Below are 27,731 nucleotides of genomic sequence, written 5' to 3'. Positions count from 1 at the left end.
TAGCAGTTCCTGTTCCTATAAGCCAAGCAAGCCTAGCCTACTGATACATGGTTGTGCCCAGGAACAACATGTTCACTGGCCGCCAGGAAATACAGAAGGCAGCAGTAGGGATGAACAAAAAATAACAAACATTCCTGCAGTTCCAGGAGTGCAGTTGTCCGAAGGGGATGGCTGGGACTGGTGTCTCACAGGAACGTTGGCAGTCAATCCGTTCAAGTGAACAGGGGCGCTTGTGTGGGGACCAGGGTTTAATGCAGGTGGAGAGGGAGCGATACAACACCTCATCATTGCTGGTCAAATCCTTTCTGCAGAGCAATACGAACAGGAATTGCTCATTGAGAGCATCGCACGTGTGAATTAGCCCTCATGGTGGCACTATGACTGATGTGGTGATCAGGGATATTGTGACTAGTGTGACCGTCATCAGGGACACTGGGGCTGATGCAGCAGTGATTAGGGACACTGGGATGTGTGTGGCAGTGATAAGGGACAGTGGTATTGGTGTGGCAGTGATCAGGGACACTGTGACTAGCGTGGCAGTGATCAGGGACACTGTGGCAGGTACGACCTGGTGACACTGTACTGCTGTGGTGGTGATCAGAAACAATGGTTGGTTGCACTGACAAACAGTGATATTAGAGCAGCCAGCCATTGTATATGATCGCCACCACAGCAGACAATGTCACTATAGTAACAGGATGTCATTTATGTTTTTGTATACTGTTAACAGAGCAGTGCAGTGTCACCATAGTGACACTGTACTGCTCTGGGATGGTGATCGGTATTTTTCTTTTTTTTTTTTTAACCCTGTAAGTGCTTACATAGTGATGATCACTGAGTAAGCAATATCGGAAACTGTTCAAAGGCTTTCATTCATGATGCCTTTGTTTACTTGTTCACAGCTATCACATAATACCGGGCTGCTGTGACTGGCTCTGGTACCCTGAGATTGCTGTGACCAATCACAGTGATGACACAGTGATCTTTGAATGACAGCCATTGTTTACTACTGTAATGCCCTGTACACATGGTCGGACTTTGTTCGGACATTCTGACAACAAAATCCTAGGATTTTTTTCCGACGGATTTCGGCTCAAACTTGTCTTGCATACACACGGTCACACAAAGTTGTCGGAAAATCCGATCATTCTGAACGCGGTGACGTAAAACACATAGGTCAGGACTATAAACGGGGCAGTGGCCAATAGCTTTCATCTCTTTATTTATTTTGAGCATGCGTGGCACTTTGTCCGTCGGATTTGTGTACACACGATCGGAATTTCCGACAACGGATTTTGTTGTCGGAAAATTTTATATCCTGCTCTCCAACTTTGTGTGTCGGAAAATCCGATGGAAAATGTGTGATGGAGCCTACACACGGTCGGAATTTCCGACAACAAGGTCCTATCACACATTTTCCGTCGGAAAATCCGACCGTGTGTACGGGGCATAACTGTGATCACTGTGATTGGTCTCAATGATCACACTGTACCAGGGCCAATCACAGCAGCCTGGTTCCCCCGGGCTGTGATCCCCAGTATCTGGTGGTGAGCATGCATGAGTGGCCGATGGATGTGGGAGGATGTACGGATATGTTTACCTGCATTGGTGCTGCTCCCGTCAAGCTGTACATGTACATTGGCCGGACACAAGGCGGTTAAAGAATTCTTCTGCATTACACAGCCTTACCCCACTGCAAAAATAAACGTGACACTTCCTAGTTTAGTTTTTCATCTTCTTATGTCACCCCCACCTCCAGTCTGCTCAGTGGATAATGAGTCAACATTATCCAATAAGTGGGCGAGTTGCCCTAGAAAGTTGTAAATCAGGGTTTCCTGGGCCGCGAGATCCATCCCAACTCAGGTATATCTACCTGGGCTGGGGAAACAGAGTTAGAGTCCCTCTCTGCCAGTCCCCCTGGATACATATGCCTGGGGTGACCCATGACTAAGGTTAGGACCTACTTTTATGGACCTTACTGGACAAGTACTCTATCTCCCAGACCATCTTACCAGCTACCTGGGATCATTAGGCTTCTTTAGTGTAAGTTCTTGAACTCTCCTGTATCCCCCCTTTGCTGTGTCATATTACTGCCCAGAGGATCATTTCCCTTTTGCTGTGCCCAGGTGCTCCAGTGAACTTTTATCCATGCTATGTCATATTGCTGCCTTGTGGGCTATCTCCCTTTGCTGTGCAATACTGCTACTTTGTGAATCGTTAATCCCTGCTGTGCTATGTTGCTGCCCTGTGGAATATTTATCGTGTTGTGCTCTATTGCCACCCCTCCTGTGTACCCAAGTTCTCTACTAAACGTCTCCACGTTGGGTTCTGTGTGATTTGCCTCCATGTGCTCTCTCTTTTCACTCCTAATTCATCACACTTTGCTTCTAGGATTTGTTGCAGATACAAAATTGAGGTCTTCAGCCGCCTTTCGGTGAGTCTGGGCTTCTGGTGTGGCCCTGTACTTTTAAGGAAGGGATTACCTCCAAGGCATACCTTCTCATAATTGCTTATACAGTATCTCACAAATTGAGTACACCCCTCAAATTTTTGTAAATATTTTATTATATCTTTTATTGTGAAAACACTGAAGAAATGACACTTTCCTACAATGTAAATTAGTGAGTGTACAGCTTGTATAACAGTGTAAATTTGCTGTCCCCTCAAAATAACTCAATACACAGCCATTGATGTTTAAACCGCTGGCAACAAAAGTGAGTACACCCCTAAGTAAAAATGTCCTAATTGGGCCCAATTAGCTGTTTCCCTCCCTGGTGTCATGTGACTCGATAGTGTTACAAGGTCTCAGGTGTGAATATGGAGCAGGTGTGAATAGGGAGCAGGTGTGTTAAATTTGGTGTTATTGTCGCTCTCACTCTCTGATACTGGTCACTGGAAGTTCAACGTGGCACCTCATGGCAAAGAACTCTCTGAGGATCTGAAAAAAGAATTGTTGCTCTACATAAAGATGGCCTAGGCTATAAGAAGATTGCCAAGACCCTGAAACTGAGCTGCAGCATGCTGGCCAAGACCATACAGCGGTTTAACAGGAGAGGTTCCACTCAGAACAGACCTCGCCATGGTCGACTAAACAAGTTGAGTGCACATGCTCAGTGTCATATCCAGAGGTTGTTTTTGGTAAAAATAGGATTTTTATAACAGCTTACCTGTAAAATCCTTTTCTTGGAGTGCATCATGGGACACAGAGCCATAGTAGTAACTATATGGGTATATAGGCACCTTCAGGTGATGGACACTGGCACACCCAAGACAGGAAGTTCACTCCCTATCCACCCCCCCCCCCCCCCTTACCAGGAGTACCTCATTTTTTGTAGCAAAGCAATATACACATATCCCAAAAGAGGGGAGGTATATCTGTGTCCCATGATGTACTCCAAAAAAGGATTTTACAGGTAAGCTGTTATAAAAATCCTGTTTTCTTTATCGTACATCACGGGACACAGAGCCATAGTAGTAACTATATGGGCATCCCATAGCAATGCTATTTGAAGGGAGGGAGACACAACCCGTAGAGCGCCGACAGACTTGAGGACCTATACTGCTGCCTGCAGTACACTGCGCCCAAAGGTGATATCCTCATGCATTTTTACATCCACCTGATAAAATCTGGTGAATGTATGTACTAAAGACCAAGTTGCGGCCTTACAGATCTGAGCCAAGGAGGCCTGGTGATGCACTGCCCAAGAAGCATTAACTGCTCTTGTAGAGGTAGCCTTGATTTGAAAAGGTGGAATCTTACCTTTTAAACCATATGCCTGAATTAGAACTTGCCTAATCCATTAAGAAATAGTGGATTTCGACGCTGCCTGTCCTTTCCTAGGACCTTCTGGCAGCACAAATAAGACAACAGTCTTTCGGATCTGAGCAGTCGTCTTCAAATAGACCTTGACCGCTCTGACTACATCAAGACAATGTAGTGACTTCTGTTCCCTAGAACATGGTTTTGGAAAAACCGATGGTAGGACAATATCTTGGTTCAGGTGAAAACCTGAGACCACCTTAGGCAGAAAACTTGGACGAGGACGCAACACGACCCTGTCCTCGTGAATAATCAAATATGGCTCTTTACAAGAAAGGGCAGCCAATTCCAAAACCCTCCTTGCTGAGGATATAGCAACCAAGACCACTAATTTCCTTGTCAGAAGGACTAAGGGAGTATGCTGTATCGGTTCAATGGGCTGTTTTTGCAATACTGACAAAGCAAAGTTCAAGTCCCAAGGGTTCAAAGGTGATCTAACTGGCGGATCAAGCCACATCACCCCTTGCATAAAAACCCGGACCAAAGAATGCAAAACAAGCGGCCTTTGAAATAAGACTGATAAAGCCAAGACCTGGCCTTTAATAGTACTCAAGGTCAGCTTCATCTCTACCCCTAATTGTAGAAAGGCAAGAATTCTGCCTATGCTATACTTCTGAGGGTGCCAACCCTTGGATTCACACCAGGAAACATAAGCCCTCCACACTCTATAATATATGATTCTGGAAGCTGGCTTCCTTGCATTAATCAAGGTAGAGACAACTGACCCGGATAGACCACGTTTCTTCAGAATGTGGCATTCAATAGCCAAGCCGTTAAATTTAGAGTTTGTAAGGTAGGATGGAATATTTGCCCCTGTGAGAGTAGGTCTGGATGTAGTGAAAGGGACCATGGGTCCCCCACCGCCATCTTTACGATTTCTGCACACCAGGACCTTCTGGGCCATGCTGGGGCTACAAGGATTACTGCCTTTCTTTCCAGCGTGATCCTGCAAAGAAGTCGTGACGGCAACTGAATAGGGGGAAATGCATAAATCAGTGAGAACTGATCCCAAGGGGTCACCAACGCATCTGTTCCACATGCGAGTAGATCCCTTGTCCTGGACACAAAGTTGACCAACTTCATGTTGAACCTGGACGCCAAAAGATCTACGTCTGGAGTCCCCCATCTTTGGCAAACAGCCAGAAAAATGTCAGGGTGAAGGGACCATTGCCCTGGGAATAACTGCTGGCAACTCAAGTAGTCCGCCTGCCAATTCTCTACTCCCGGAATGAAGACTGCCGATAGGAACGGAACATTCCTTTCTGCCCAAGTTAGAATATGGTTCACCTCACTCTGTGCTGCGAGACTCTTGGTGCCCCCTTGCTGATTGATATAAGCCACAGCTGTGGCATTGTCGGATTGGATCCTGATAGGAAAACCTCGTAACCTGAATGTCCAGGTCTTCAGAGCCAGACGCACTGCCCGAATCTCTAGGATGCCGATGGGCAAGGTTCTTTCGGTTCTCGACCACTATCCCTGTACAGTTGTCTTTTCTAGTACTACTCCCCAACCTGAAAGGCTGGCATCTGTCGTTACCACTTTCCAGATAACTGGTCTGAAGGATTTTCCCTTCAGCAGACTCCGGGTTACAAACCACCAACTGAGGCTCTGGGACTCCTTTGGGGACAGCCACATTGGCAAATCTAGAGCTTGGACCCTTTTGTTCCAAGCAGACAGGATACGGTTTTGCAACAGTCTCGAATGGAACTGGACATAGGGAACTGCTTCAAATGAAGCCACCATCTTTCCCAACAACCTCTTGCAAAGGCGAATGGAGGGATCTCTCTTCGACCTGACCATTTGCACCAAGCTCTCTTATGGCGCTGATCTTTGCCCGAGGCAAAAACACCTTTTTCTGGGCTGTGTCTATGATCAGACCCAAGTACTCCAGTCTTTTTAGTGGATTTAAGGAAGACTTCTCTAGGTTGAGAATCCCATGGTGCTTCGGCTGATCAATTTTTCAACCATAGGATCCTACACATGTGCACTAGCACAAGCGCAAGGCGAGACGCCTGATGAATAGAATCCTTAATGGCGTCAACAGCAAAACATAATGCTCTTGGCAGTTCGGCCAAGTCCCTGGTCTGTTGTAAAGGAACCTCCTTAAGGGCCTGTCTAAACTGGTCCTTCAGAGATTGACAGATGCCCATTGTGACTGCAGGCTGAGTAACTGCACCTGCCAAAGAAAAAGAGGATTTTAACAGGAATTCCAATCTTTTATCTGTTGGATCCCTAAGCATTTGAGCATTGTCTACTGGACAGGTTAGACCTTTATTCACACTGGATATAGCAGCATCAACTGCTGGTACATTCCATCTTTTGGTGAATTTCTCCTCCATGGGATAAAGTACTGCAAATCTTTTTGTAGGGAGAAAATGCTTATCCGGATGATCCCATTCAGCATAAATAAGCTGTTCCAGTAATGCATGGACGGGAGACGCATGCAAAGTCTGAAGAGGTTTTAAGGAACCCAAAGAAGAAACGGAACTTTCGGCTGACTCAGTTAGGGGCAGCTTGAAAGCGTAACAAACCATCTCTGTAAGAGATTGTACCAGCAATTTCCCAGATTGCGAGGCTGAAAAGGGTTCCCCCCCCGTTGATTCCTCAGAAGAGGAGTCATTGGATTGCCTTTCCTCCTGAGGGGGATCTACCACGCTTCCTATCCCTTTGGATGGAAGATGCGATTAAAGCCGCTAGTCTCTCCTCTAGCCCCAGCAGGGTGGAGGAAAAGGCATCTTCAGTCACGTATACAGGGGCTGAGATGTCAGCAGCAGCTGCAACACCCACTGGTCCCAACTGCTCACCCTGGCTAGCCATTTCTGGTACTTCAGGAGAAGATAACAATGTGGAGGCATGACTAGAATCCTAAGTGCCTGGGGTTGAAGCTTTAGGTACCTTTTTTGAGGTGTTTGCACCGGCCTTTTTGGGAGGCATAGTCCTAAGCACAAAAGCAAAGGTACTAAGGAAATGCACCACTATGCTGAACTATAGTCTAGCAAATGAAAATGCCGCTAATAAAGTTCAGCCTGATGCCGAGTGAAATGTATTCCCTTCGGGAATGGCTGTATCGTCCCTCTTACGTGCTCCCACCGCTCCTGTGTCCGAAGAGCCTTGCCTGTCTGGCTTTCAGCTACCAACTGACAGAGGTTTATTTTTCTGAGCCCTATGAGCTCTGCGCCTATGCCGTGTAACCCAAGTGGACGCCGCGTCCCGTACACGGCACCACGCTAAGCCACGCCCCCTCCGCCCTCTAATACACCCCTTCATTATTTTTAAATTCTCTCAGTACCCGTGCCCGACGCCGTTCTGATTTGTCTTTCGGCAGATTCCATGAGAGGAAGGGGGAGGACACAGAAGGGGGATGCTCAGGAGGCAAAAATATGTGGAAAGCCGCCGGGGGGTGGGCGGTTGGTGTTGGAGCACAAATAGGCTGATGTAACCTCCAACCCCTTCTTTCCCCAGGGGGAGAAGCTGCAGTGAGGCTTACCCACCTGCTTACTTTCCCTGTAATCCAAGACTCCCCCTTGAATATGCTCCTGATGGCTGAGAACCAACTTACTGTCTGCTGCTGACACAGAGTTTAGCTGAGAAGCAACATAAGGTATGTGCATTTACACCCTCTAGTGGGGATTTTAGGCATTACAACATTCCACTCACAGAAGAAAACCATAGGTGGATTTTTTACAGTTCCTAGGCTTCTTCACTTACCTTATCCCCGTTGCATGATTCTGCTGTTATAAGACAGATCCAATCTTCACCCATCACGGCAGGCTGCGTTTAACAAACCTTCAAGGACCGGGTCCCTTTTTTATCGGGGTTCCACTCCCTTGGACCTCTATAGCATCCAGGAAAACTTTATGGTAATGTGAGCACGAACAAAGCACTGGGTTCCAGAGTCCAGCCCTCCAAAGAGAGGCGTTACAAGCGAAACCTCGTTCTTCCTATACAAGGCCCGGGTACCATCCACCTTGGCCTCAGTGGCACTTTGGATGGATCCGGTCTGTAAAAGCTGGTATTAATTCAACGAAAAGGATCCTGCCAGCAAAAGCTCTTTTCAGAGCACATCTTTAACCATGACCAACACCTTAGACACTGGCAAAAAAACTGAGGTACTCCTTTTAAGGGGAGGGGTTATATAGGGAGTGAACTTCTTGTCTTGGGTGTGCCAGTGTCCATCACCTGAAGGAGCCTATATACCCATATAGTTACTACTATGGCTCTGTGTCCTGTGATGAATGATAAAGAAAAAAAGACGTATGAGTGCTGCCAGCATTGCTGCAGAGGTTGAAGGGCTGGGGGATCAGCCTGTCAGTTCTCAGAACATACGCCGCACACTGCATCAAATTGGTCTGCATGGCTGTTGTCCCAGAAGAAAGCCTCTTCCAAAGATGATGCACAAGAAAGCCCGCAAACAGTTTGCTGAAGACAAGCAGACTAAGGACATGGATTACTGGAACCATGTCCTGTGGTCTAATGAGCTCAAGATAAATGTATTTGGTTCAGATGGTGTCAAGCGTGTGTGGCAGCAACCAGGTGAGGAGTACAAAGACAAGCGTGTCTTGCCTACAGTCAAGCTTGGTGGTGGGAGTGTCATGGTCTGGGGCTGCATAAGTGCTGCCGGCACTGGGGAGCTACAGTTCATTGCGGGAACCATGAATACCAACATGTACTGTGACATACTGAAACAGAGCATGATCCCCTCCCTTCAAAGACTGGGCTGCAGGGCAGTATTCCAACATGATAACGACCCCAAACACACCTCCAAGACAACCACTGCCTTGCTAAAGAAGCTGAGGGTAAAGGTGATGGACTGGCCAAACATGTCTCCAGGCCTAAACCCTATTGGGCATCCTCAAATGGAAGGTGGAGGAAGGCAAGGTCTCTAACATCCACCAGCTCTGTGATGTCGTCATGGAGGAGAGGAAGAGGATTCCAGTAGCAACCTGTGAAGCTCTGGTGAACTCCATGCCCAAGAGGGTTAAGGCAGTGCTGGCCACACAACATTTTGGTGTCATTTCTTCAGTTGTCACATGAAAAGATATAATAAAATATTTACACAAATGTGAGGGGTGTACTCACTTTTGTGAGATACTGTATCTACATACTGTAATATATATATATATATATATATACACACACACACACACACACACACACACACAGTATCTCACAAAAGTGAGTACACCCCTAACATTTTTGTAAATATTTTATTATATCTTTTCATGTGACAACACTGAAGAAATTACACTTTGCTACAATGTAAAGTAGTGAGCATACAGCTTGTATAACAGTGTAAATTTGCTGTCCCCTCAAAATAACTTAACACACATTGATACATGTCTAAACCGCTGGCAACAAAACTGAGTTCACCCCTAAGTGAAAATGTCAACATTGGGCCAAAAGTGTCAATATTTTGTGTGGCCACCATTATTTTCCAGCACTGCCTTAACCCTCTTGGGCATGGAGTTCACAGGTTTCCACTGGAGTCCTCTTCCACGCCTACATGATGACATCATGGAACTGGTGGATGTTAGAGACCTTGCGCTTCTCCACCTTCCGTTTGAGGATGCCCCACAGATGCTCAATAGGGTTTAGGTCTGGAGACATGCTTGGCCAGTCTATCACCTTAACCCTCAGCTTCTTTAGCAAGGTAGTGCTCGTCTTGGAGGTACGTTTGGGTCATTATCATGTTGCAGGCCAGTCTCCGATAGGAGGGGATCACGATCTGCTTCAGTAGGTCACAGTGCATGCTGGCATTCATGGTTCCCTCAATAAACTGTAGCTCCCCAGTGCTGGCAGCACTCATGCAGCTTCAGACCATGACACTCCTACCACCATGCTTGACTGTAGGCAGGACACACTTGTCTTTGTACTCCTCACCTGGTTGCCGCCACACATGCTTGACATCATCTGAACCAAATAAGTTAATCTTGGTCTCATTAGACCACAGGACATGGTTCCAGTAATCCATGTCCTTAGTCTGCTTGTCTTCAGCAAACTGTTTCCGGGCTTTCTTGTGCATCATCTTTAGAAGAGGCTTCCTTCAGGGACGACAGCCATGCAGACCAAATTGATGTAGTGTGCGATGTATGGTCTGAGCACTGACAGGCTGACTCCCCCACCCCTTCAACCTCTGCAGCAATGCTGGTAGCACTCATACGTCTATTTCCCAAATACAACCTGGATATGATGCTAAACACGTGCACTCAACTTCTTTGGTCGACCATGGCAAGGCCTGTTCATCTGTTCTGAGTGGAACCTGTCCTGTTAAACAGCTGTATGGTCTTAATCACTGTGCTGCAGTTCAGTTTCAGGGTCTTGGCAATCTTTATGTAGAGAAACAATTCTTTTTTTCAGATCCTCAGAGAGTTCTTTGCCATGAGGTGCCATGTTGAACTTCCAGTGACCAGTATCAGAGAGTGAGAGCGATAACACCAAATTTAACACACCTGCTCCCCATTCACACTTGGGACCTTGTAACACTGAGTCACATGACACCGGGGAGGGAAAATGGCTAATTGGACCCAATTTGGACATTTTCACTTAGGGGTGTACTCACTTTTGTTGCCAGTGGTTTAGACATTAATGTGTGTTGAGTTATTTTGAGGGGAAAGCTAATTTACACTGTTATACAAGCTGTACACTCACTACTTTACATTGTAGCAAAGTGTAATTTCTTCAGTGTTGTCACAAGATATAACAAAATATTTAAAAAATGTGAGGGGTGTACTTACTTTTGTGAGATACTGTATATATATACATGACACAAATATTAATTTTCACAAAGTCTGCTGCTTTAGTGTTTATGATGGCAATTTGTGTACACTCCAGATTGTTATGAAGAGCGATCAGATGAATTGCATTTGCAAAGTTCCTCTTTGCCATGAAAATGGACTTAATCCCATAAAAAAACCTCCAATGCATGTGTGAAAAAGTGAGGAGAAGACTTTTGGAGGATGGCCTGGTGTCAAAAAGGGCAGCAAAGAGGCCACTTCTCTCCACGAAAAACATCAGGGACAGACTGATATTTTGTAAAAGGCACAGGGATTGGACTGCTGAAGACTGGGGTAAAATAATTTCTCTTATGAATCCCCTTTCTGATTGTTTGGGGCATCTGAAAAAAACCTTGTCCGGAGAAGATAAGGTGAGCGCTACCATCAGTCCTGTGTCATGCCAACAGTAAAGCATCCTAGACCATTTATGTGTGGGGTTGCTTCTCAGCCAAGGTAGTGGGCTCACTCACAATTTAGCCTAAGAGCACAGCCACAAATAAAGAACGGTACAAAAACATCCTCCGAGAGCAACTTCTCCCAAACATCCAAAAACAGTTAGGTAACAATGCCTTTTCCAGCATGATGGAGCACCTTGCCATAAGGCAAACATGATAACTAAGTGGCTTGGGGAACAAAACATCAAAATTTTGGCTCCATGGCCAGGAAACTCCACAGACCCTAATCCCATTGAGAACTCCCATAGTAACTTCTGACAAAAAGAGCTAAAAACACTGAAGCAGCATACTTTGTGAAAATTATTATTTGTGTCATACTCAAAACTTTTGGCCACGGGTGTATATATATGTCCTAAAATGTGAGCTTTGTTAGACTAGAGTTGAGGATCACACTTTGCAGAGGTGCTTGGTGTGGCAGTGTAATTATATACAGTACAGTTCCAAATGAATCCCAAAAAAAACATCTGCTTTCTGTTATTTTGTTTAAAGTGATTGTAAATTCTCGTTTAAAAAAAAACCCAAAAAACAAACATGTTATACTTACCTGCTCTGTGCAGTGGATTTGCACAGAGCAGCCCAGATCCTAATCTTCTCGGGTCCCTCTTCGGCTCTCCTGGCCACCCCCTCCTGTCGAGTGCCCCCACAGCAAGCAGCCTGCTATGGGGGCACCCAAGCCCAGCTGCAACTCCGTGTGTCCATTCAGACACGGAGCTGCCGTTCGACCCCCGTCCTCTCTCTCCTCTGACTGGCTAACTGACTTTGACAGCCACAGGACCCAATGGCGCCACTGCTGTGTCTCAGCCAATCAGGAGAGAGAGTCTCCGATGGCCGAGGGACTCGTGGACATCGCTGAACAGAGATGGGTCTCAGGTAAGTATTAGCGGGTGCTGGGGAGGCTGCTGCACACAGAAGACTTTTTATCTTAATACACAGAATGCATTAAGATAAAAAAAAACCTTCTGCCTTCACAACTCCTTTAAGTGTGCTGGGATTTTTTTGTATTTTACCCAGTAGTCTGTTTAAAAGGGCTCTGTCACTTCAAAACAGACCGGAAGTCAAAAATGAACGTGTACTGTACTATGTTATAAGACACATTTAGAAATGTTATCTATGACCAAGCAGTACCCTGAAACATTTACTAGAAAATAGTGGTGCACATCCTGTTATATGAGGGTGCCTAGGTACTCCTGTGACTATAGTTGTATATCTTCAATATGATATCTAAGGCATTGCTGCCTCACACATAGTACAGAACAAAAAATGGTAAGTCAGTAATGGGGAAAGGTCAGCTGTAGGCAAAGCTTCAATACCTCCGTGTGTGTGTCTGTACCTGTTTGAAATATTTCCCATCACTGCTTGTTCTGACAGCAATAAAAACCCAGAAGAGGCTCTAACCCTTCTTTTTTTTTTTTTTTTTTAAATTAAATGATACTTTTGGTCCAGTAATTAAAGCTTTAAAGGGTCAGTCCACTCAGCGTTACATTTTAGTAATTGTTGGATCCTGGTGGGTCAAGCCATACTTTGTCCCCTAACGTTTCTCAGCGAAATCTCCATACCATCATTTCCTAGTTACGTTTTACTGTAAATACAGTAAAAGTGTAAGTTGTTCCCGGGAACAAAGCATGTTCTAGCACCTCCTGCTGCATTGTCCATATAGATTATATAAATTACATAACAAATCCAACAGGGTAGTTCCCTGATAATGACACAGAACATGTACAGACCTAAGAACTCAAGCACAGAGTTCTTACGAACAGAGTCTCTGAGAGATATAGAAAATGATGCGTTGTTTACCTCTCCAGCACCTATCAAAAACTGAAATACCAGGCCTGGGTGGACTAACCTTCTAAATGCATAAAATATGCATTAAATAAGAATTTACCATTGACCGCTTCTGCGTATTTGGGTCTTTTTTTACATTTTATTACCATTTTTGAAATGCTATATGATTTTTATTCAGAAATTGCAGGGTAGTTAAGTAAAAGCAGAGCTGTTAAAATGAAACCACATAAGACTTAGGTTACATGTCCTAAAGCAGTGTAACAAATGTGACCAGTTCTATAGAAAAATTGAACACAGTACAAAGGAAAGGTATCAGTTACCAGAGTGGTCTACATTACTTGTGCTTTAAATACATGAAATTAGCCGATACAACCGATAAGGAAAAAATTCATCAGTACATTTGCACTCCTAGCCTGCAAATGGAAGACATAACACAAGACAAGACAGACATCTAATCACTGCATGTACAGATATGGCCGCAGCTGTGAGCCTGTCCATGTGCCTTTCCCACTCAGACAGACAAAAGACAGTGTTTATAGAGAAAACTAAATTGATTGTAAGCAGGGTTTGTTTAGGGGGCTTGGAAACTACCAGTTTATCTTGGCAATAGTATATGTAAGGAATTTTGCTCTGTTTGATATATGTTTATATCCCATGCTACCTATTTCTCAAGAATGTTTTTACATTTAATTCTAATTGTCATGCTCTTAACCTCTTCTCCACCACCCGAGTATGTGACTTAATGTAATAAAAGTATTATACATTTTATTTTTTATTTTGTGTAGATGAGTGCTGTGCTATTAGCCAAAGCTAATGGTAAATTGTTGATCAAAATTAGGGTTTCAAATAAACCCCACTCTGCCTGTACAAAGTAACCACATAGACCATGGGTGCATCAGACATGCTCTGAATGGCCGTGCCAGATAACAGAACTGCCGGTCTCTGAACCTTTATTTTATACACATCTAAAAGAACGCGTAGTCCTAGAGGAACTGATGGAGAAGATAGCTAAGCCCATGCTTACAATTCAGCCAGCAAGGGACTGTAGAGGAATTAATCACAGCCATGTCCAACTGCATTTTTTCACTTAACGCATAGCAGAAGTTTGGAGAAAGGAGGCCCCTCTGCCAGGCCTGCAACTGCTTTGACAAAAATTAGTACACAGATCCAGGAAGAAATATGTTTTGTTAATTTAACCCCTCCAGGTGCAAAACGATATTTAAAGGCTGTGGTTAATCTTTACTAGGCTTTTAAATAGCTTTATTACATAAAAAATTGTGTTTAAAAAAGTTCTCTTAAATACTGTGCATGAAGTTAATAAAACAGGCTTGTAAAAGACATGCAGACTTTATAAAACAGTTTACTTGCTGCTATAGTTAGTTGATTTTAACAGCTCAGCTATGGCCTTCATTTTCACATTTGCATCATACATGTTTTGATCTTCTATGTGCAATAAAATGGTACATCCATCCAAAAATGACAGCAAGGTGGGAATATAGATCTCAGTTGGGTACTATATGGCTTAATGGGAAATTTGTGCTGACAGGAATATGTGAGCTGCCACAGCCGATCATCTTTGAAATGTTAGTTACCTTGCCTAGCTGTCTCTAGCTTGAATACTTTCTAAATCACTGACCCTAGAAGCAGGCAGCCAGTAAAACTAGTTTGTTTAGAACTCCTTATTTGCATCCTTTTTCTGGGTCAGTGAGATGGAAAGGCAGAGGCTCAGCATGGCAGGCAGGCAACTAGTATTTTATAAAGAAGGGATATGCATTGGAAATCTTAATACTCCCTCAGCAAAGATGGGTGGTTTAGAACCCCTGTTGATTTTTAGTATATAGCTCAGGGGAAAAAAGCCCACTGTGTTCAACCAATTTTGTCTGTGTCTCAGGGAGATTCACACTCCTGTAGTTTATTCTCACTAGGACAGAGAGGGAGAGAAAATACCAAATTTTGAATTGTTATCACAACAGCAATAAAATGGAAACCCTGCAATAGACACACTTGTACTGGTGACAACCACGATTAAATGGACTCCACATAGCAAAAAAAAAAAAAAAGAAAAAATATTTCGGCTGCTTTACATACCTGATCACAGGCACTGTGCCCCACAAAATCACTGCTCTGACTCTCAGCCACCTCTTTTCTTGAGGTCGGAATGCCCACCATCATATTCAACCCACTTCCTGTAAGCTCAGAGCATTAAAGCTCCGGCCTCCACTCTGGGCTCAGCAGCTCCTCCTCATTACATTGTGACTCTCTCTGCAGCATTAAGGATCTGCCCAATGCTGGAGGAAGAAGAGGGCCTCTATAATTTAACCTTTTAACCTCTATCACAGCAAAGTTATATTTTATGTATGTTGTCTTGGAAAAGTAATCGCATCGCTGGACAATTTTACCATATTGCGGCTGCCCAATGCTGGAGGAAGAAGAGGGCGAAGAGGACAGTGATGTCATCAAAAAGGACCCAACACTCCAAGAATAAAAGCCTTTTTTCAAGGCTGCATTAGGACATGGCAAACGGGGGCTGAATCACAAGTCTTACGTTGGGCTTTACCTCTTTTCAGCAGGGCACATTACACCTAGATGGATGGACCAAAAATACTGCTTTTCACGTGCGCAACACAAAGTGCATCCTCTAGCAAAAGACAGAGGATTTGTGGCACAGTATACAAGCAATCCCTGGGAGCCATGGTCTTGGATTAGGGTCTATATGCATCTCTGAAGGGGACGTGGAGGGGGGTGGGATCCATTAGATCACCTTAAAAAGGGGCTAGAAACACGTACATACTTGAAAAAAAAAAAAAAAAAACAGCAGCAAAGAGCGGATAGTCATCACCCAGAATCTTTGATGGCATTCCACCAAGACAGTTCCTCCAAATACATAGAAATTGCACAAAGCTGGATGGTTTTAAGATGGAGGCTAAATTAAAGTGGTACTAAAGGCACCAGTTTTTTTTAAACTAACAAACATGTTTTACTTACAGTGGGGACGGAAAGTATTCAGACCCCCCTTAAATTTTTCACTCTTTGTTATATTGCAGCCATTTGCTAAAATCATTTAAGTTCATTTTTTTCCTCATTAATGTACACACAGCACCCCATATTGACAGAAAAACACAGAATTGTTGACATTTTTGCAGATTTATTAAAAAAGAAAAACTGAAATATCACATGGGCCCAAGTATTCAGACCCTTTGCTCAGTATTTAGTAGAAGCACCCTTTTGATCTAATACAGCCATGAGTCTTTTTGAGAAAGATGCAACAAGTTTTTGACACCTGGATTTGGGGATCCTCTGCCATTCCTTCTTGCAGATCCTCTCCAGTTCTGTCAGGTTGGATGGTAAACATTGGTGGACAGCCATTTTTAGGTCTCTCCAGAGATGCTCAATTGGGTTTAAGTCAGGGCTCTGGCTGGGCCAGTCAAGAACAGTCACGGAGTTGTTGTGAAGCCACTCCTTCGTTATTTTAGCTGTGTGCTTATGGTCATTGTCTTGTTGGAAGGTAAACCTTCGGCCCAGTCTGAGGTCCTGAGCACTCTGGAGAAGGTTTTCGTCCAGGATATCCCTGTACTTGACTGCATTCATCTTTCCCTCGATTGCAACCAGTCGTCCTGTCCCTGCAGCTGAAAAACACCTCCACAGCATGATTCTGCCACCACCATGCTTCACTGTTGGGACTGTATTGGACAGGTGATGAGCAGTGCCTGCTTTTCTCCACACATATCGCTTAGAATTAAGGCCAAAAAGTTCTATCTTGGTCTCATCAGACCAAAGAATCTTATTTCTCACCATCTTGGAGTCCTTCAGGTGTTTTTTAGCAAACTCCATGCGGGCTTTCATGTGTCTTGCACTGAGGAGAGGCTTCCGTCGGGCCACTCTGCCATAAAGCCCCGACTGGTGGAGGGCTGCAGTGATGGTTGACTTTCTACAACTTTCTCCTATCTCCCGACTGCATCTCTGGAGCTCAGCCACAGTAATCTTTGGGTTCTTCTTTACCTCTCTCACCAAGGCTCTTCTCCCCCGATAGCTCAGTTTGGCCTAGCGGCCAGCTCTAGGAAGGGTTCTGGTCGTCCCAAACGTCTTCCATTTAAGGATTATGGAGGCCACTGTGCTCTTAGGAACCTTAAGTACAGCAGAAATTTTTTTGTAACTTTGGCCAGATCTGTGCTTTATCAAGGGTCTGAATACTTTCCATCCCTACTGTACCTGCTCTGTGCAATGGTTTTGAACAGAGCAGCCCCTGATTCTCCAGGTAATGAGCCCTTGCTCGCTCGGTTCCACTCTCCCGACACTCCTCTGCTGCTATAGAATCCGATTGCAGATCGCAACGTCTGATGGTTCGGTCATCTGATGCTCCGGGATTCGAACTACAGCTATGTGCCATTCGAATCCAGTTGTGATAGCTCAGAACAAACACCAGGCAGGCTGTATGAAAGTTCAAACAGAAATCTCACTTTTATTGGATGCACACAACACAATTTTATACACAGCAGTTTGAACACCCCGCCCCCAACAACCACTTTCCTATTGGTCAATTGTAAAGTACACTTTAGTCTTCAATTAAGGTCCTCTTGGACATGCAAATAAGGACTTGAAACAGGGTCAGCAGAGATTGGTCCGATAGCTTGAATAGGAGGACTAATATGTGTGATGACACAGAGAAGCCCCAGGGGGTAATTAAAGTACATAAACAGTCAAACACAGAACAATGCCTTCCTTCCAGACCATGGAGCCGTCTGGAGGGGGTTAGCCTTAAAACAGGGCAGCAGATCCCCCACTGTGTAATAGAATCAAAGGGAAATACTTCCGTATTCCAAGCTTCTTGCCACTCCCCTTCTCTTATCCCCCGATGGCACTCCTCCCCCCACTTGCTATGGGGGCACTAGTGCGTGCTCGCTCCCGAGCCCCACTCTGTGTATCCATAAAACACACAGAATGGGGCTCGGCCCTGCCCACCAGTCCCTCCTCACTGTGATTGACATTGGCCTTTTTGTGTCTCAGCCACTGAGGAGGTAGAGAGCTGGGGCTCTCGTGCACATCGCTGGATCGAGATCGGGTTCAGGTATGTTTTTTTTTGGGGGGGGGGGGTACTGAGTACTGAATGCTCATTTAGTACTCAGAAATGCAAGCAGAATGTGGCAGCCTCATATGTCTTGACAAACCCAGCTACACCACTTTTTTTGATTGAAAAATGTATACTTTATTTTGCAAGAAAATATACAAAAAAAACAAATACTTTAAACAGGGTACATCCAATCTGTACTGCGACGCAGCGCATAAATACACTACATTACAATACATCACCAAGCATACCAATAAATTACATTCATCCTGCGGTATGATGCCTAATGTGTTGTGCAGAGTAGTAATACCCCGAAACATCACATCATGCATGACGCCGCATTACCCTGAAAGCAGTACTTAAAAACATTTCACAAAAAGTCCAGTCATATAGTCAAATAACATTCAAATGGGCAACGGGTGTGATGGGGGGGGTGGAGAAGGTGGGGCAGGGGAGGGAGTAAAGAGTTCACAGGCCCGAAGCTTTATTTGAACTGCCAAAGGATACACGGGGGAGAGGAATGGGGAAATCTTCAGACCTCCTCTTCCTCCTTGAAGTCCATCAGGTGATAGTCTCTGAGCAGACTGTGAACCAGTCTGCGACAGTCCTCGATGGACATCCTCTCCCGCTGGTGGATGAGGCGCTTTCTGGCGCACCATAAAGCGTCCTTAAAGCAACACAGCACCCGCCAGGCACCGTCAATGTCCTCCTGTGAATGAGTTCCACAGAAGAGTCCGTTCAACACACCAAAGTGTGTGATTGCAGTCTGTGGTACAAAGTCTTTGAGTTCAGGTTCCAGGGCCCTCAACAGGTCCTGTGCAAAGGGGCACTCCCAGAAAACATGCAGAGCAGTTTCCTCCTGGATGATGCAAAAGGGGCAGTGCCTGTATCTACACAGGTTTCTGGCATGCATAAATGTCCTGAGTGGCAGCCCCCCTTGGATTGCCATCCATGCCAGATCTTTGTGCCTGTTGGTGAGTCTCTTTGAAGAAACATTCCTCCAGACCACTTTACAAGTGGCTGAAGGGAGGCCTGGAACAGTCTCAACAATGTCCGATGCTCTGATCAACTTGTGGATAGTTTTTGGCTTCCACAAGTCGGGCTTCACTCCATGTAGCCCCAGCTCCTTAATAAACTTGAAGGTGTCCAAGTAGTACCAAGGCGTGTCCCAGTTGTAGGGGATGGAGCTGTCCCATTTGTCCCATCCAAGGGTCCTCCAAAGAGGCAGGAGGAAAAAACGGGACATAGAGTTACCACCAGAGTCCACAGTTCTGTCCACCAATGTCCTGCGGATGCAGTTACAAGCAAAGCACACCCTCAATAGTGTAGCGATGTCGGGCACGCCCTTACCGCCCTTGAGGGGTTCCTTGAACATAACCGCCCGCTTCACTCTGTCCATTTTGGAGCTCCAGATGAAGTGAAACACCGCCCTGGTGATGGCCTTACAGGTGTTGACCCGAGGGGGCCAGGCCTGGGCGAGGTACTGCAACACAGGGAGGATCTCGCTGCGGAGTACCAGTGTTTTGCCTTCGATGGTGAGTTCTCTGAGGCTCCAAAGTCCAAACTTCTGTCGCATCTTTGACAGTCTTTCTTCCCAGGACTTCAGGGCTGCGCCCTCAGCTCCAAACCAGACCCCAAGGATTTTGATGAAGTCCGTCTTGACGCTGAAAGGAATTGGTGCAGAAGAAGGCAGGAACCACTTTCCGAAGAGCATGACTTCCGACTTCCCGCAGTTGACCTTTGCCCCTGAAGCTTGGCCGAAGTCCTCACAGGTCTGGGCGAGTGTGTCGATGGAGCGCCGATCAGCACAGAACACCGTCACGTCGTCCATGTAGAGTGAGCACTTGACCTTCCGTCTGTCCGGTCCTGGTGCGGTGATCCCTCTGATCTCTGGGTTCCGTCTGATGCTTCGGGCGAAGAGCTCTATACAACAAACAAAAAGCAGAGGTGAGAGAGGGCAGCCTTGTCTGACCCCAGACAGGATTGGAAAGGGGTCAGTTTTCCAGCCATTTACCAGCACCAAACTAGAAATGTCAGTGTACATTACATTCACATACGAACAAAACATTTCCCCAAGACCAAACCTGCGCAGAGCTCTGCACATAAACTCGTGGGAGACACGGTCAAAGGCCTTCTCCTGGTCAAGACTGACCAGGGCCGCGTGCACACGGCGGCCATGAATGTACTGGACCGTGTCCCGGACAAGCGCAAGGCTGTCCGCAATCCTGCGACCAGGAATGCCGCAAGTCTGGTCCGGGTGGATGATCTGTCCGATGACAGACTTCAGCCTGTTGGCCAGGACCTTGGCGAGGATTTTGTAGTCCACGTTCAGCAGAGAGATCGGACGCCAATTTTTAAGATCCGATCTCTCCCCCTTCCGCTTATACAAAATCGTGATCATCCCCTCCCTCAGTGACGGAGGCATTCTGCCCTCCACCACCATCTCCTCGTACAGCTCGAGCAGGTCCGGGCCCACGAGATCCCACAGTGCTACATAGAGTTCAACTGGGAGACCATCGCAGCCCGGGGTCTTGCCTCGCCTAAAGGATTTAGCGGCAGAGTGCAGCTCCTCCAGCACCAAGGGGGCGTTGACGGTTGATGAACCTGCAGGATCAATTTGGTTAGAGATACCTGACAGGAACCTGTCGGCCGCCTGTGTGTCCGTTTCTTTCGGGGAGTAGAGGTTGGTGTAGTAGTCGCTGACCACTTTCATCACAGCCTTCTTCCCCTTCTGGAGTGTTCCGGTCTCGTCGCGCAACTCTGACAAGGGTGTGTGTCCTGAGTGGAGTTTCCTGAAAAAGAAAGAATTACACTTCTCACCTTTCTCAAGATTCTCCACCTTGGCACGGAAGACAATGTGCCTGGATTCTTCCTCGAAGTGTCCTTTCAGGCTCCTCTTGGTGTCCTCCAGGTCCTGCCTAACGTCCCAGCCACAGTGCTGAAGGTCCTGCAGGGACTGCAACTGACGCTGCAGTCTCCTGAGTTCCCTCCTCCTGGCACACACACGCTGGCGTCCCCTTGCCTGAAAGAAGCTACGCAGCTTAACCTTCACAAACTCCCACCAGTCACTTACCCTTCCGAAGAATCTCTTTTCCTCCGTCCAGGTGGCATAGGCCTCACGGAGTTCCCCCATCAATTCCTCATTTTCCAGAAGGGTGCTATTCAGCTTCCAGGAACCCGGTCCGCGGGCGATGCCCTCGCCCAGGTCACCCCGAAAGTGGATAGCCCTGTGGTCAGAGAAAAAGCAGGGGACCATGGAGAACTCACGATGCTTGACTGTTCTTGAGGTGAGCACGAAGTCGATCCTGGAACGCACAGATCCATCGGGTCGGCACCACGAATAGTTCACGGTCCCTTTCCCCATGGATCCCACGGCGTCCTGCAAGGAGGCCTCCGAGATCATCTCCCTGAGCAGCCTAGAAGTAGCATCAAGTTTTGCGTATATGCTGGAGCTGCGCCCATCCTCCTCGATCGGACAGTTAAAGTCACCGCCGATCACTACTGTTCTGGTGGTGACGAGTTGGGTCCGCAGGGTCTGGAAGAGTTCCAGCCGCGCATTCTTGTCTGGGGGGGCGTACACGTTGATGAGCCTAACTGGCTCTTCCACCCACGAGCCGTCTATGACCAAAAGACGGCCACAGACTAGCTCATGGATAGAGTCAACCGTGAAACGCCCACCCCTGACCAGAATGGCTACTCCTGCAGACTTGCAATCGCCACCCCCGGACCAGTAGGAGGGACCAAGGGTCCACTGGGAGGACAGATGAGTGTACCTCCTCAAGGGGGGAAGGGCGCACTCCTGAAGCATGTAGACATCACTCTGCTGACTTGAAAGAAAGGTCAGGACCGCTTGCCTTCTAGATGTATCCTTGATACTCCTCACATTGATGGAAAAGATTGAGATCTCAGCCATAATGAAAAAGGGTATGAGGGTCTAGTTAACAAGGGTCCGAACTTACCTCCCCGGAGGGGGGGGTGGCTCTTCCGTTGCATCTTCTGCCTGTCCTGTGTTCTGGGCCAGGCCCAGCTCCTCTAGGACAGACTCCATCATCTGCTGGCTGATGTGGACGTCGGGGGGGGGGTCATGCTCGGGGTTGACCACGACCTCCTCCCCTTCCCCCTCCTCGCCCGCAGACTCTAGGTCCTCCACTACTTGCTCGGGTCCATCGCTGTCGCGTTGGACCCCGTTGGGCCGTTTGGTGGAGGTGGCAGGTTCCTCTGCTGATGGGCTCTCTGGCTTACGTTTCCGGCTTCCTCTTGGGCCACTGGTGGGGGTGGAGGGGGGTGGGAGGGTGGGGAAGTCCTCCAGGGAGGACAGGTTGGGGGGGGAAGGGGTGGGGAGGGGCTCCTCCGGCACAGAGGGGGTGGGTGGGGGTGTGCTGGAGGTAGGGGATGGGGCAGGGGGGGCAGGGGCAGGTGCAGGTGGGGCGGGAGTGGACTTACCTTTGGCCTTTCGAGGTTCTTTTGGTTTTTCTGGCAGCTTTCTCCCGGATGGCTTACCCTGGCTTACGGCTCCAGCGTAGGTCCGGGTCCTCTGGGGGCAGTGTCTGAAGACATGCTCTGCCAATCCGCAAAGGTTGCAGGCTTTAGACCTCGGACAGTCCTTGGTCTCGTGACCTGTCACCCTACAGAACTTGCAAGCAAGTTCTGTACAATCCTTCCCTATGTGTCCCGGCTGCCCGCACTTGTTACAGTTGTAGGGTATGCCGGGGTAGAAGAGGATTCCTGCGGAGGATCCCAGGGAGAAGAAAGGCTGCAGGTGCTGGATGTCCCCCGAAGGGTCTTTCCTCAGTTTGCAGAGCACAGACCACTTACCTATCCAGAAGCCGTTCGCATCGAAGATTTGGATCGGGTCCTTCACCACGGTGCAGAACCTCTGGAGGTAGGTGGCTATGTCCTTTCCACTGGTATGGGGGTTCCTCATGGCCACTGTCACCCGCTTTTCGTCCCGAGTTATGGGGCAGTTCGCAGTGAACTTCCGGAAAGGGGATTCAGGGCCACTGGTCTTCACCATCTCCCAGTACCTTCTGCAGACCTGGAACGACACAAAAGTTATAAAGAATATACCTCTTGTGAAGGCCTGCACCGAAAGCGTCTCCGCTTTGCTGAACCCCTGTTCCAGGATCATCTTCTTTCCAAAGATCTCCGGGGTCATGTCGGGGACTCTTCCGTCCACCTCCTTCAGCTGCAGCACGACCGTCTGCTTCATCCATGGCTCCAAAGCTGGGAGCCCGTCTGCAGGCTGGTCTGGCTTGGCTGGTCCTGGTCGGCTGGTGCCGGCCGGGGTAGGGGCGGGGGTTGAGGCAGCGGCATTCCCGGGCTTGGAGGAAGTGGCTGGAACGGGGTTCTTCTTCTCTTTTCCGGTCTTCTTTTCGCTCTTCCCCATCGTCAAGGATTTGGATGTCGCTTCAGATGTTTCTTAGGCGGCTTCCTTCTGGTTCCTCGACGTCTTCGCTCTTTTTCGTAGCCTTTAAAAAGGCTTTAGCATCTACTGCCCGGAGGTAGTAATGCGGAGTGGGGGAGGAGGGAAGACCGCAATCTCGTTCCCTGTGGGGGCTAAGCCTCTAACCCAATAGCAGCAAGTAGGTGAAGCTGAATTTAATCAACGATCCTACCAGGCCGAGCAGAGGGTACCCCACAAGGACCAATTAGCTTGGATAGATACAAGTGGTTCTCAACGTCCTAGCTGTGAAGCAGAGACACCCCTAAGGGCTAAAGTCGATACTACACTTGATCTTAGCCAAAAGGCCGAGAAGCGACCCAGCTACACCACTTTGGTGAACGTGAGAGCGTTTTGATGTCATTGGGGCCATGCCTACCAGCCATGATGGAATGTCCGAGTGACGGTAAAAGTTCAAGCGCTGTAACTGATGGGAGGATGATGCGGCAAACAGGCCAGCGAATACCTCTGTATGGCTAAGTACAGCTACTATAAATGTACTCTTAATGGATGTGGAAAACAGAGTAACCTGGCTGGCTCGGAGGCTAAGATGCAAGTTTAAGTACTAAAGCCGGTGTATCTGCATCTGGCTTTGGCTCTGCGATTTCATATTAACTACAAGCATTACACCAAGCAAGGTGATTTAAAACTGAATGGTTTACTGGATTCAGTCAACAAATGAGAAGTTTTCTTGCACCATTTCTTGAGAAATCTGTCTGCATGGCCAGCTTTTTTGTTCCATTCATCTACTCTTATGTTTCACAGCGGTTTATCATTTACTCTATAGTTACTGTTGCTGGACTGTAACAAATATTGCGTGGTGGGTTGCTTTAATGGAGCAATTGTTGGAGGTTAGTTAGTGGTATGATTTATTTGGTAATTAGAAAATGTATTTTACGATATTTTTTGTATTAATACATTTTTCAGACAAACTCTGGAATATTACTAACACTATCTTTTCCAACATGGTCGTTGCTTGGGCTTTAATGTCTGTGCCTTTACTTTTGTATAAGCAGGTGTAATATGCACAAGGCATCACAATAAAGCAGTAAGGGTCTTTTAAGAAGCAAAGTGTAGCAGGCTTCTATTTGTAGAGAGTACTCACTGCAGGCATCAGGTTACCAACTGACTATAGGAGGTTAGGAAACTGTGGATCATGGCAAAGCAACAGTCATGTAGACGCAATGTGGAGGAGCAAGAAAGCACTACACGTACAGCATGCTGAAAATCGATAGCTGTTCAGAGAGGAAGAGCCTCCTACTTTCTGTACCCAGAGGAACTTCTTGTGCATGGAACAGGAAGTGACAAAGGCAGAGTAATAACACACAGAATGCCAAACATCAAAATGGCAGCTGCACTTTAAACTCCCCCAAAAGTTGGAAACCCCACAAAACATCCACTAGTGTCCCCAGTAAAAAAATAAATGCAACAGTATAAAAAAAACGCTATATGAAGCACCATCCTGTCCTCCACATTCCCTCTGACCAAAAAAAGTTAGTACCTTTACAGCCTACTTACATAGGAGGAAGACATACGGCCTTGAGAATGATGATTCAGTGCCCTGCCAGCCTAGAAAAAGGAGTACTGTCACAAGCAGGTCAGAGACCCACTGATCATATGCAGGCATGTCCCTAGGTTGTCTTTTGTTTTTTAGTTGAGCTTAGCATCCTACTTCTGCAGCTGGCACAATACCCAACAGTAACAATCAAAATGAGAGCTGTGCTCTCCAATGAACAAAAGAGAAATGTATATCTCTGTCCATATTCACTTGAAAGGCATGTGGGAAAAATATAAATAATGGTAAAAATAAAGGTAAAAAATATATTATGTTAAATACTAACACTGCATGTAATAACCACATACAGTAATCTGAATACCATTTTTGACAACAGTGCCGATTTGCATGGATTTCAGTGAGTGAACCGACCCCTGGACCTGCAATGTGAGATAGAGCTAGAAAGCAAAACTATTGTACTGTATATCACTGAAGAACAGAGAGCAGAGAGACTTAAAGTGATTGTAAAGGCTTGTTTAAAAAAATAAAAATAAATAACAAACATGTTATACTTACCTCCTCTGTGCAGTTGGTTTTACACAGAGCAGCCCTGATTCTCCTCTTCTTGGGTCCCTCTTCGTTGCTCTAGCCCCTCCCTCCTTTAAGTGCCCCTCAGCCAGCAGCTTGCTACAGGGATCACCCAGGCTGAGTCACAGCTCAGTGTATCCATTCAGACACAGAGCCCCGACCTGGCCCCACCCTCTCTCCCCTGATTGGCTGATTGACTTTGATTGACAGCTGCAGGGGCCAATGGTGCAGCTGCTCTGTCTCAGCCAATCAGGAGGAGTGTCCTGGATGGCTGATGGGATCGTGAACATTGCTGGAGAGAGAAGGGGCTCAGGTAGGTAATTAGGGGGGTGCTGGGGGGACACACAGAAGGTTTTTTATCTTAATGCATAGAATGCATTAAGATAAAAAAAAAACCTTCTGCCTTTACAACTCCTTTAATATGCAACAGACCAAAATGGATATCCCACCTATATAAATAATTGTGAACTATCCCAAATATAAGACTTGTTAAATATTTAGCACAATTTACATCAGGTTGATCTCTTTTTCATCTAGAGAACACTTTAAATGCTACACATGGCTTGAAGCATTGCATTTGAGTTTTCAATTGAAGGCACCCCATAACGTAAATAAATACCTGATCTTGACAAATGAACGTTCCTAACCTAGTGCCATCTAAAAATAAAAGTCAGAAAAGTGTAGTTGGGATAATATTGTTTTTCATTATCTGCACTGATACACACATGCTAGTATAGTATAATAAGCAGAGAAACACAGAGAAACAATAATGGCTTCAAGTGAATATGTGACAATAGAATGGAATATTAATATAATAAGCTATTAGCCACTTACTGTTTTTGCAAAAACTCCCATGAGATCTGGAAATTGATGTGTAAGAAGTGCCAACATCGCAGTAAAGGAGCACAGACCAGCTGTGAAGTGAATAAAGAAAGGCAGCTCCTTCTTCGGGTAAACAGAAACTTCATGGAAAGCTGTAATGGGTAACAGAACAACGTATAAGTAGTTAATGTGCTTTTAAAGTAGTAATGTGTACCATTTCCACATGCTTGCAATAGTATAACCAGGTTATGGCTAGGTAAGGTAAAGCAATCAAAACATCATCCAATGAACCAGTGGGATTCCTAGTAGAGTCTTCTTTAACTACTTGCCTACAGGGCACTTTCACACCTTTCCTGCCCAGGCCAATTTTCAGCATTCAGCACTGTCACACTTTGAATGACAATTGCGCAGTCATGCTACACTTTAACCATGTGAAATTTTTATCATTTTCTTCACACAAACATAGCTTTCTTTTGGTGGTATTTAATCACCACTGGGTTTGGTATTTTTTACAAAAAAAAAGACCCAAAATTTTGAAAAAAAAAAAGTTTTTCTTAGTTTCTGTCAGTAAATTTTGTAAATAAGTAATTTTTCTCCTTCACTGATGAGGTGGCGCTGATAGGCTGCACTGATGGGCACAGATGAGGCGGAATTTATGGGCACTAATAAGCCGCACTTATGGGCACTGATAGCCAGCACTGACTCATCAATAATGGGCACTGATTGGTGGCACTTGTGGACACCGATTGCCGGCACTGATGGTGCTTTATTGTGATCAGTGCCCTGATTACGTCTCGATGTCCCCTATAAGGAGATGCCGCTGATCGCCTCTCCTCGTCACACACTCTGTCAGTGTGAGGCAAGGAGTGCTGATTACCCGCATTTCCGTGTTTACATGTGACCGGCTGTGATTGGACACAGCTAATCACATGGTTAAAGAGCTACAGCCGCGGCTCTTTACAGAGACTGGGGTCGCGCCGTGTCCTAGCATTCTGGGACAAGAGCTATCTTCATATTAAATTTTCTTTCACAATCACAAAATATATAGGTTTTATTCTTCATGATTTGCCTCGCTCTGCCAATAATCCTCAAATTAAAGTGGATGTAAACCCGATTCATGAAATTTGAGCTGGGCACAAATATCTGCAGTGTTTTCTTATCTCTCTTCAAAGCCCTAAGTCCCATGGCTTTCTCCTACTCCGTTCCTCTGTTATTAGCATGATAACTTCTTACAACTTCTCCGACACACAAAATAAAACTAGCCTGAATTTTGTGTCAGGGTGGGTTCTATAAATAGATTAGCAGAGAGCTGGTCTATTCACGGCACAGCTCTGCAAGTCTCTGCCTATGTGAAGTGGGGGTGTGTGCCTTTCCTCCAATCAGCTGTCTCACAGTGTATGGCAAGAATCTACACCCACAGGTGAATAAAGAAGAGAAAATTCTAACAGGATGTGCACTTTCAAAACAGTAAATAAAGCTGGAGACAGCAGA

The 27,731-nt window shown here is 46.2% G+C and overlaps 1 protein-coding gene across 5 annotated transcripts in view; it reads right to left on the bottom strand.

Moving 5' to 3' along the window:
• The window catches only part of ST7L (suppression of tumorigenicity 7 like), a 289,595-nt gene that overhangs the window by 33,647 nt on the left and 228,217 nt on the right, over positions 1–27,731 (bottom strand). For 3 of the 5 annotated variants that reach the window (XM_073615725.1, XM_073615728.1, XM_073615729.1), the window contains one exon: positions 26,253–26,392. In XM_073615725.1, coding sequence (XP_073471826.1) covers positions 26,253–26,392 — 140 coding nt within the window. Of the gene's footprint in view, positions 1–16,670; positions 17,259–26,037; positions 26,076–26,252; positions 26,393–27,731 lie in introns of those variants that run through there. The other 2 variants (XM_073615727.1, XM_073615726.1) reach the window with 2 other exon arrangements.

This window comes from Aquarana catesbeiana, linkage group LG02, assembly GCF_042186555.1.
Source record: "Aquarana catesbeiana isolate 2022-GZ linkage group LG02, ASM4218655v1, whole genome shotgun sequence".
Lineage (NCBI taxonomy): Eukaryota > Metazoa > Chordata > Amphibia > Anura > Ranidae > Aquarana > Aquarana catesbeiana.
This window is presented reverse-complemented; position numbering and strand designations above follow the sequence as displayed.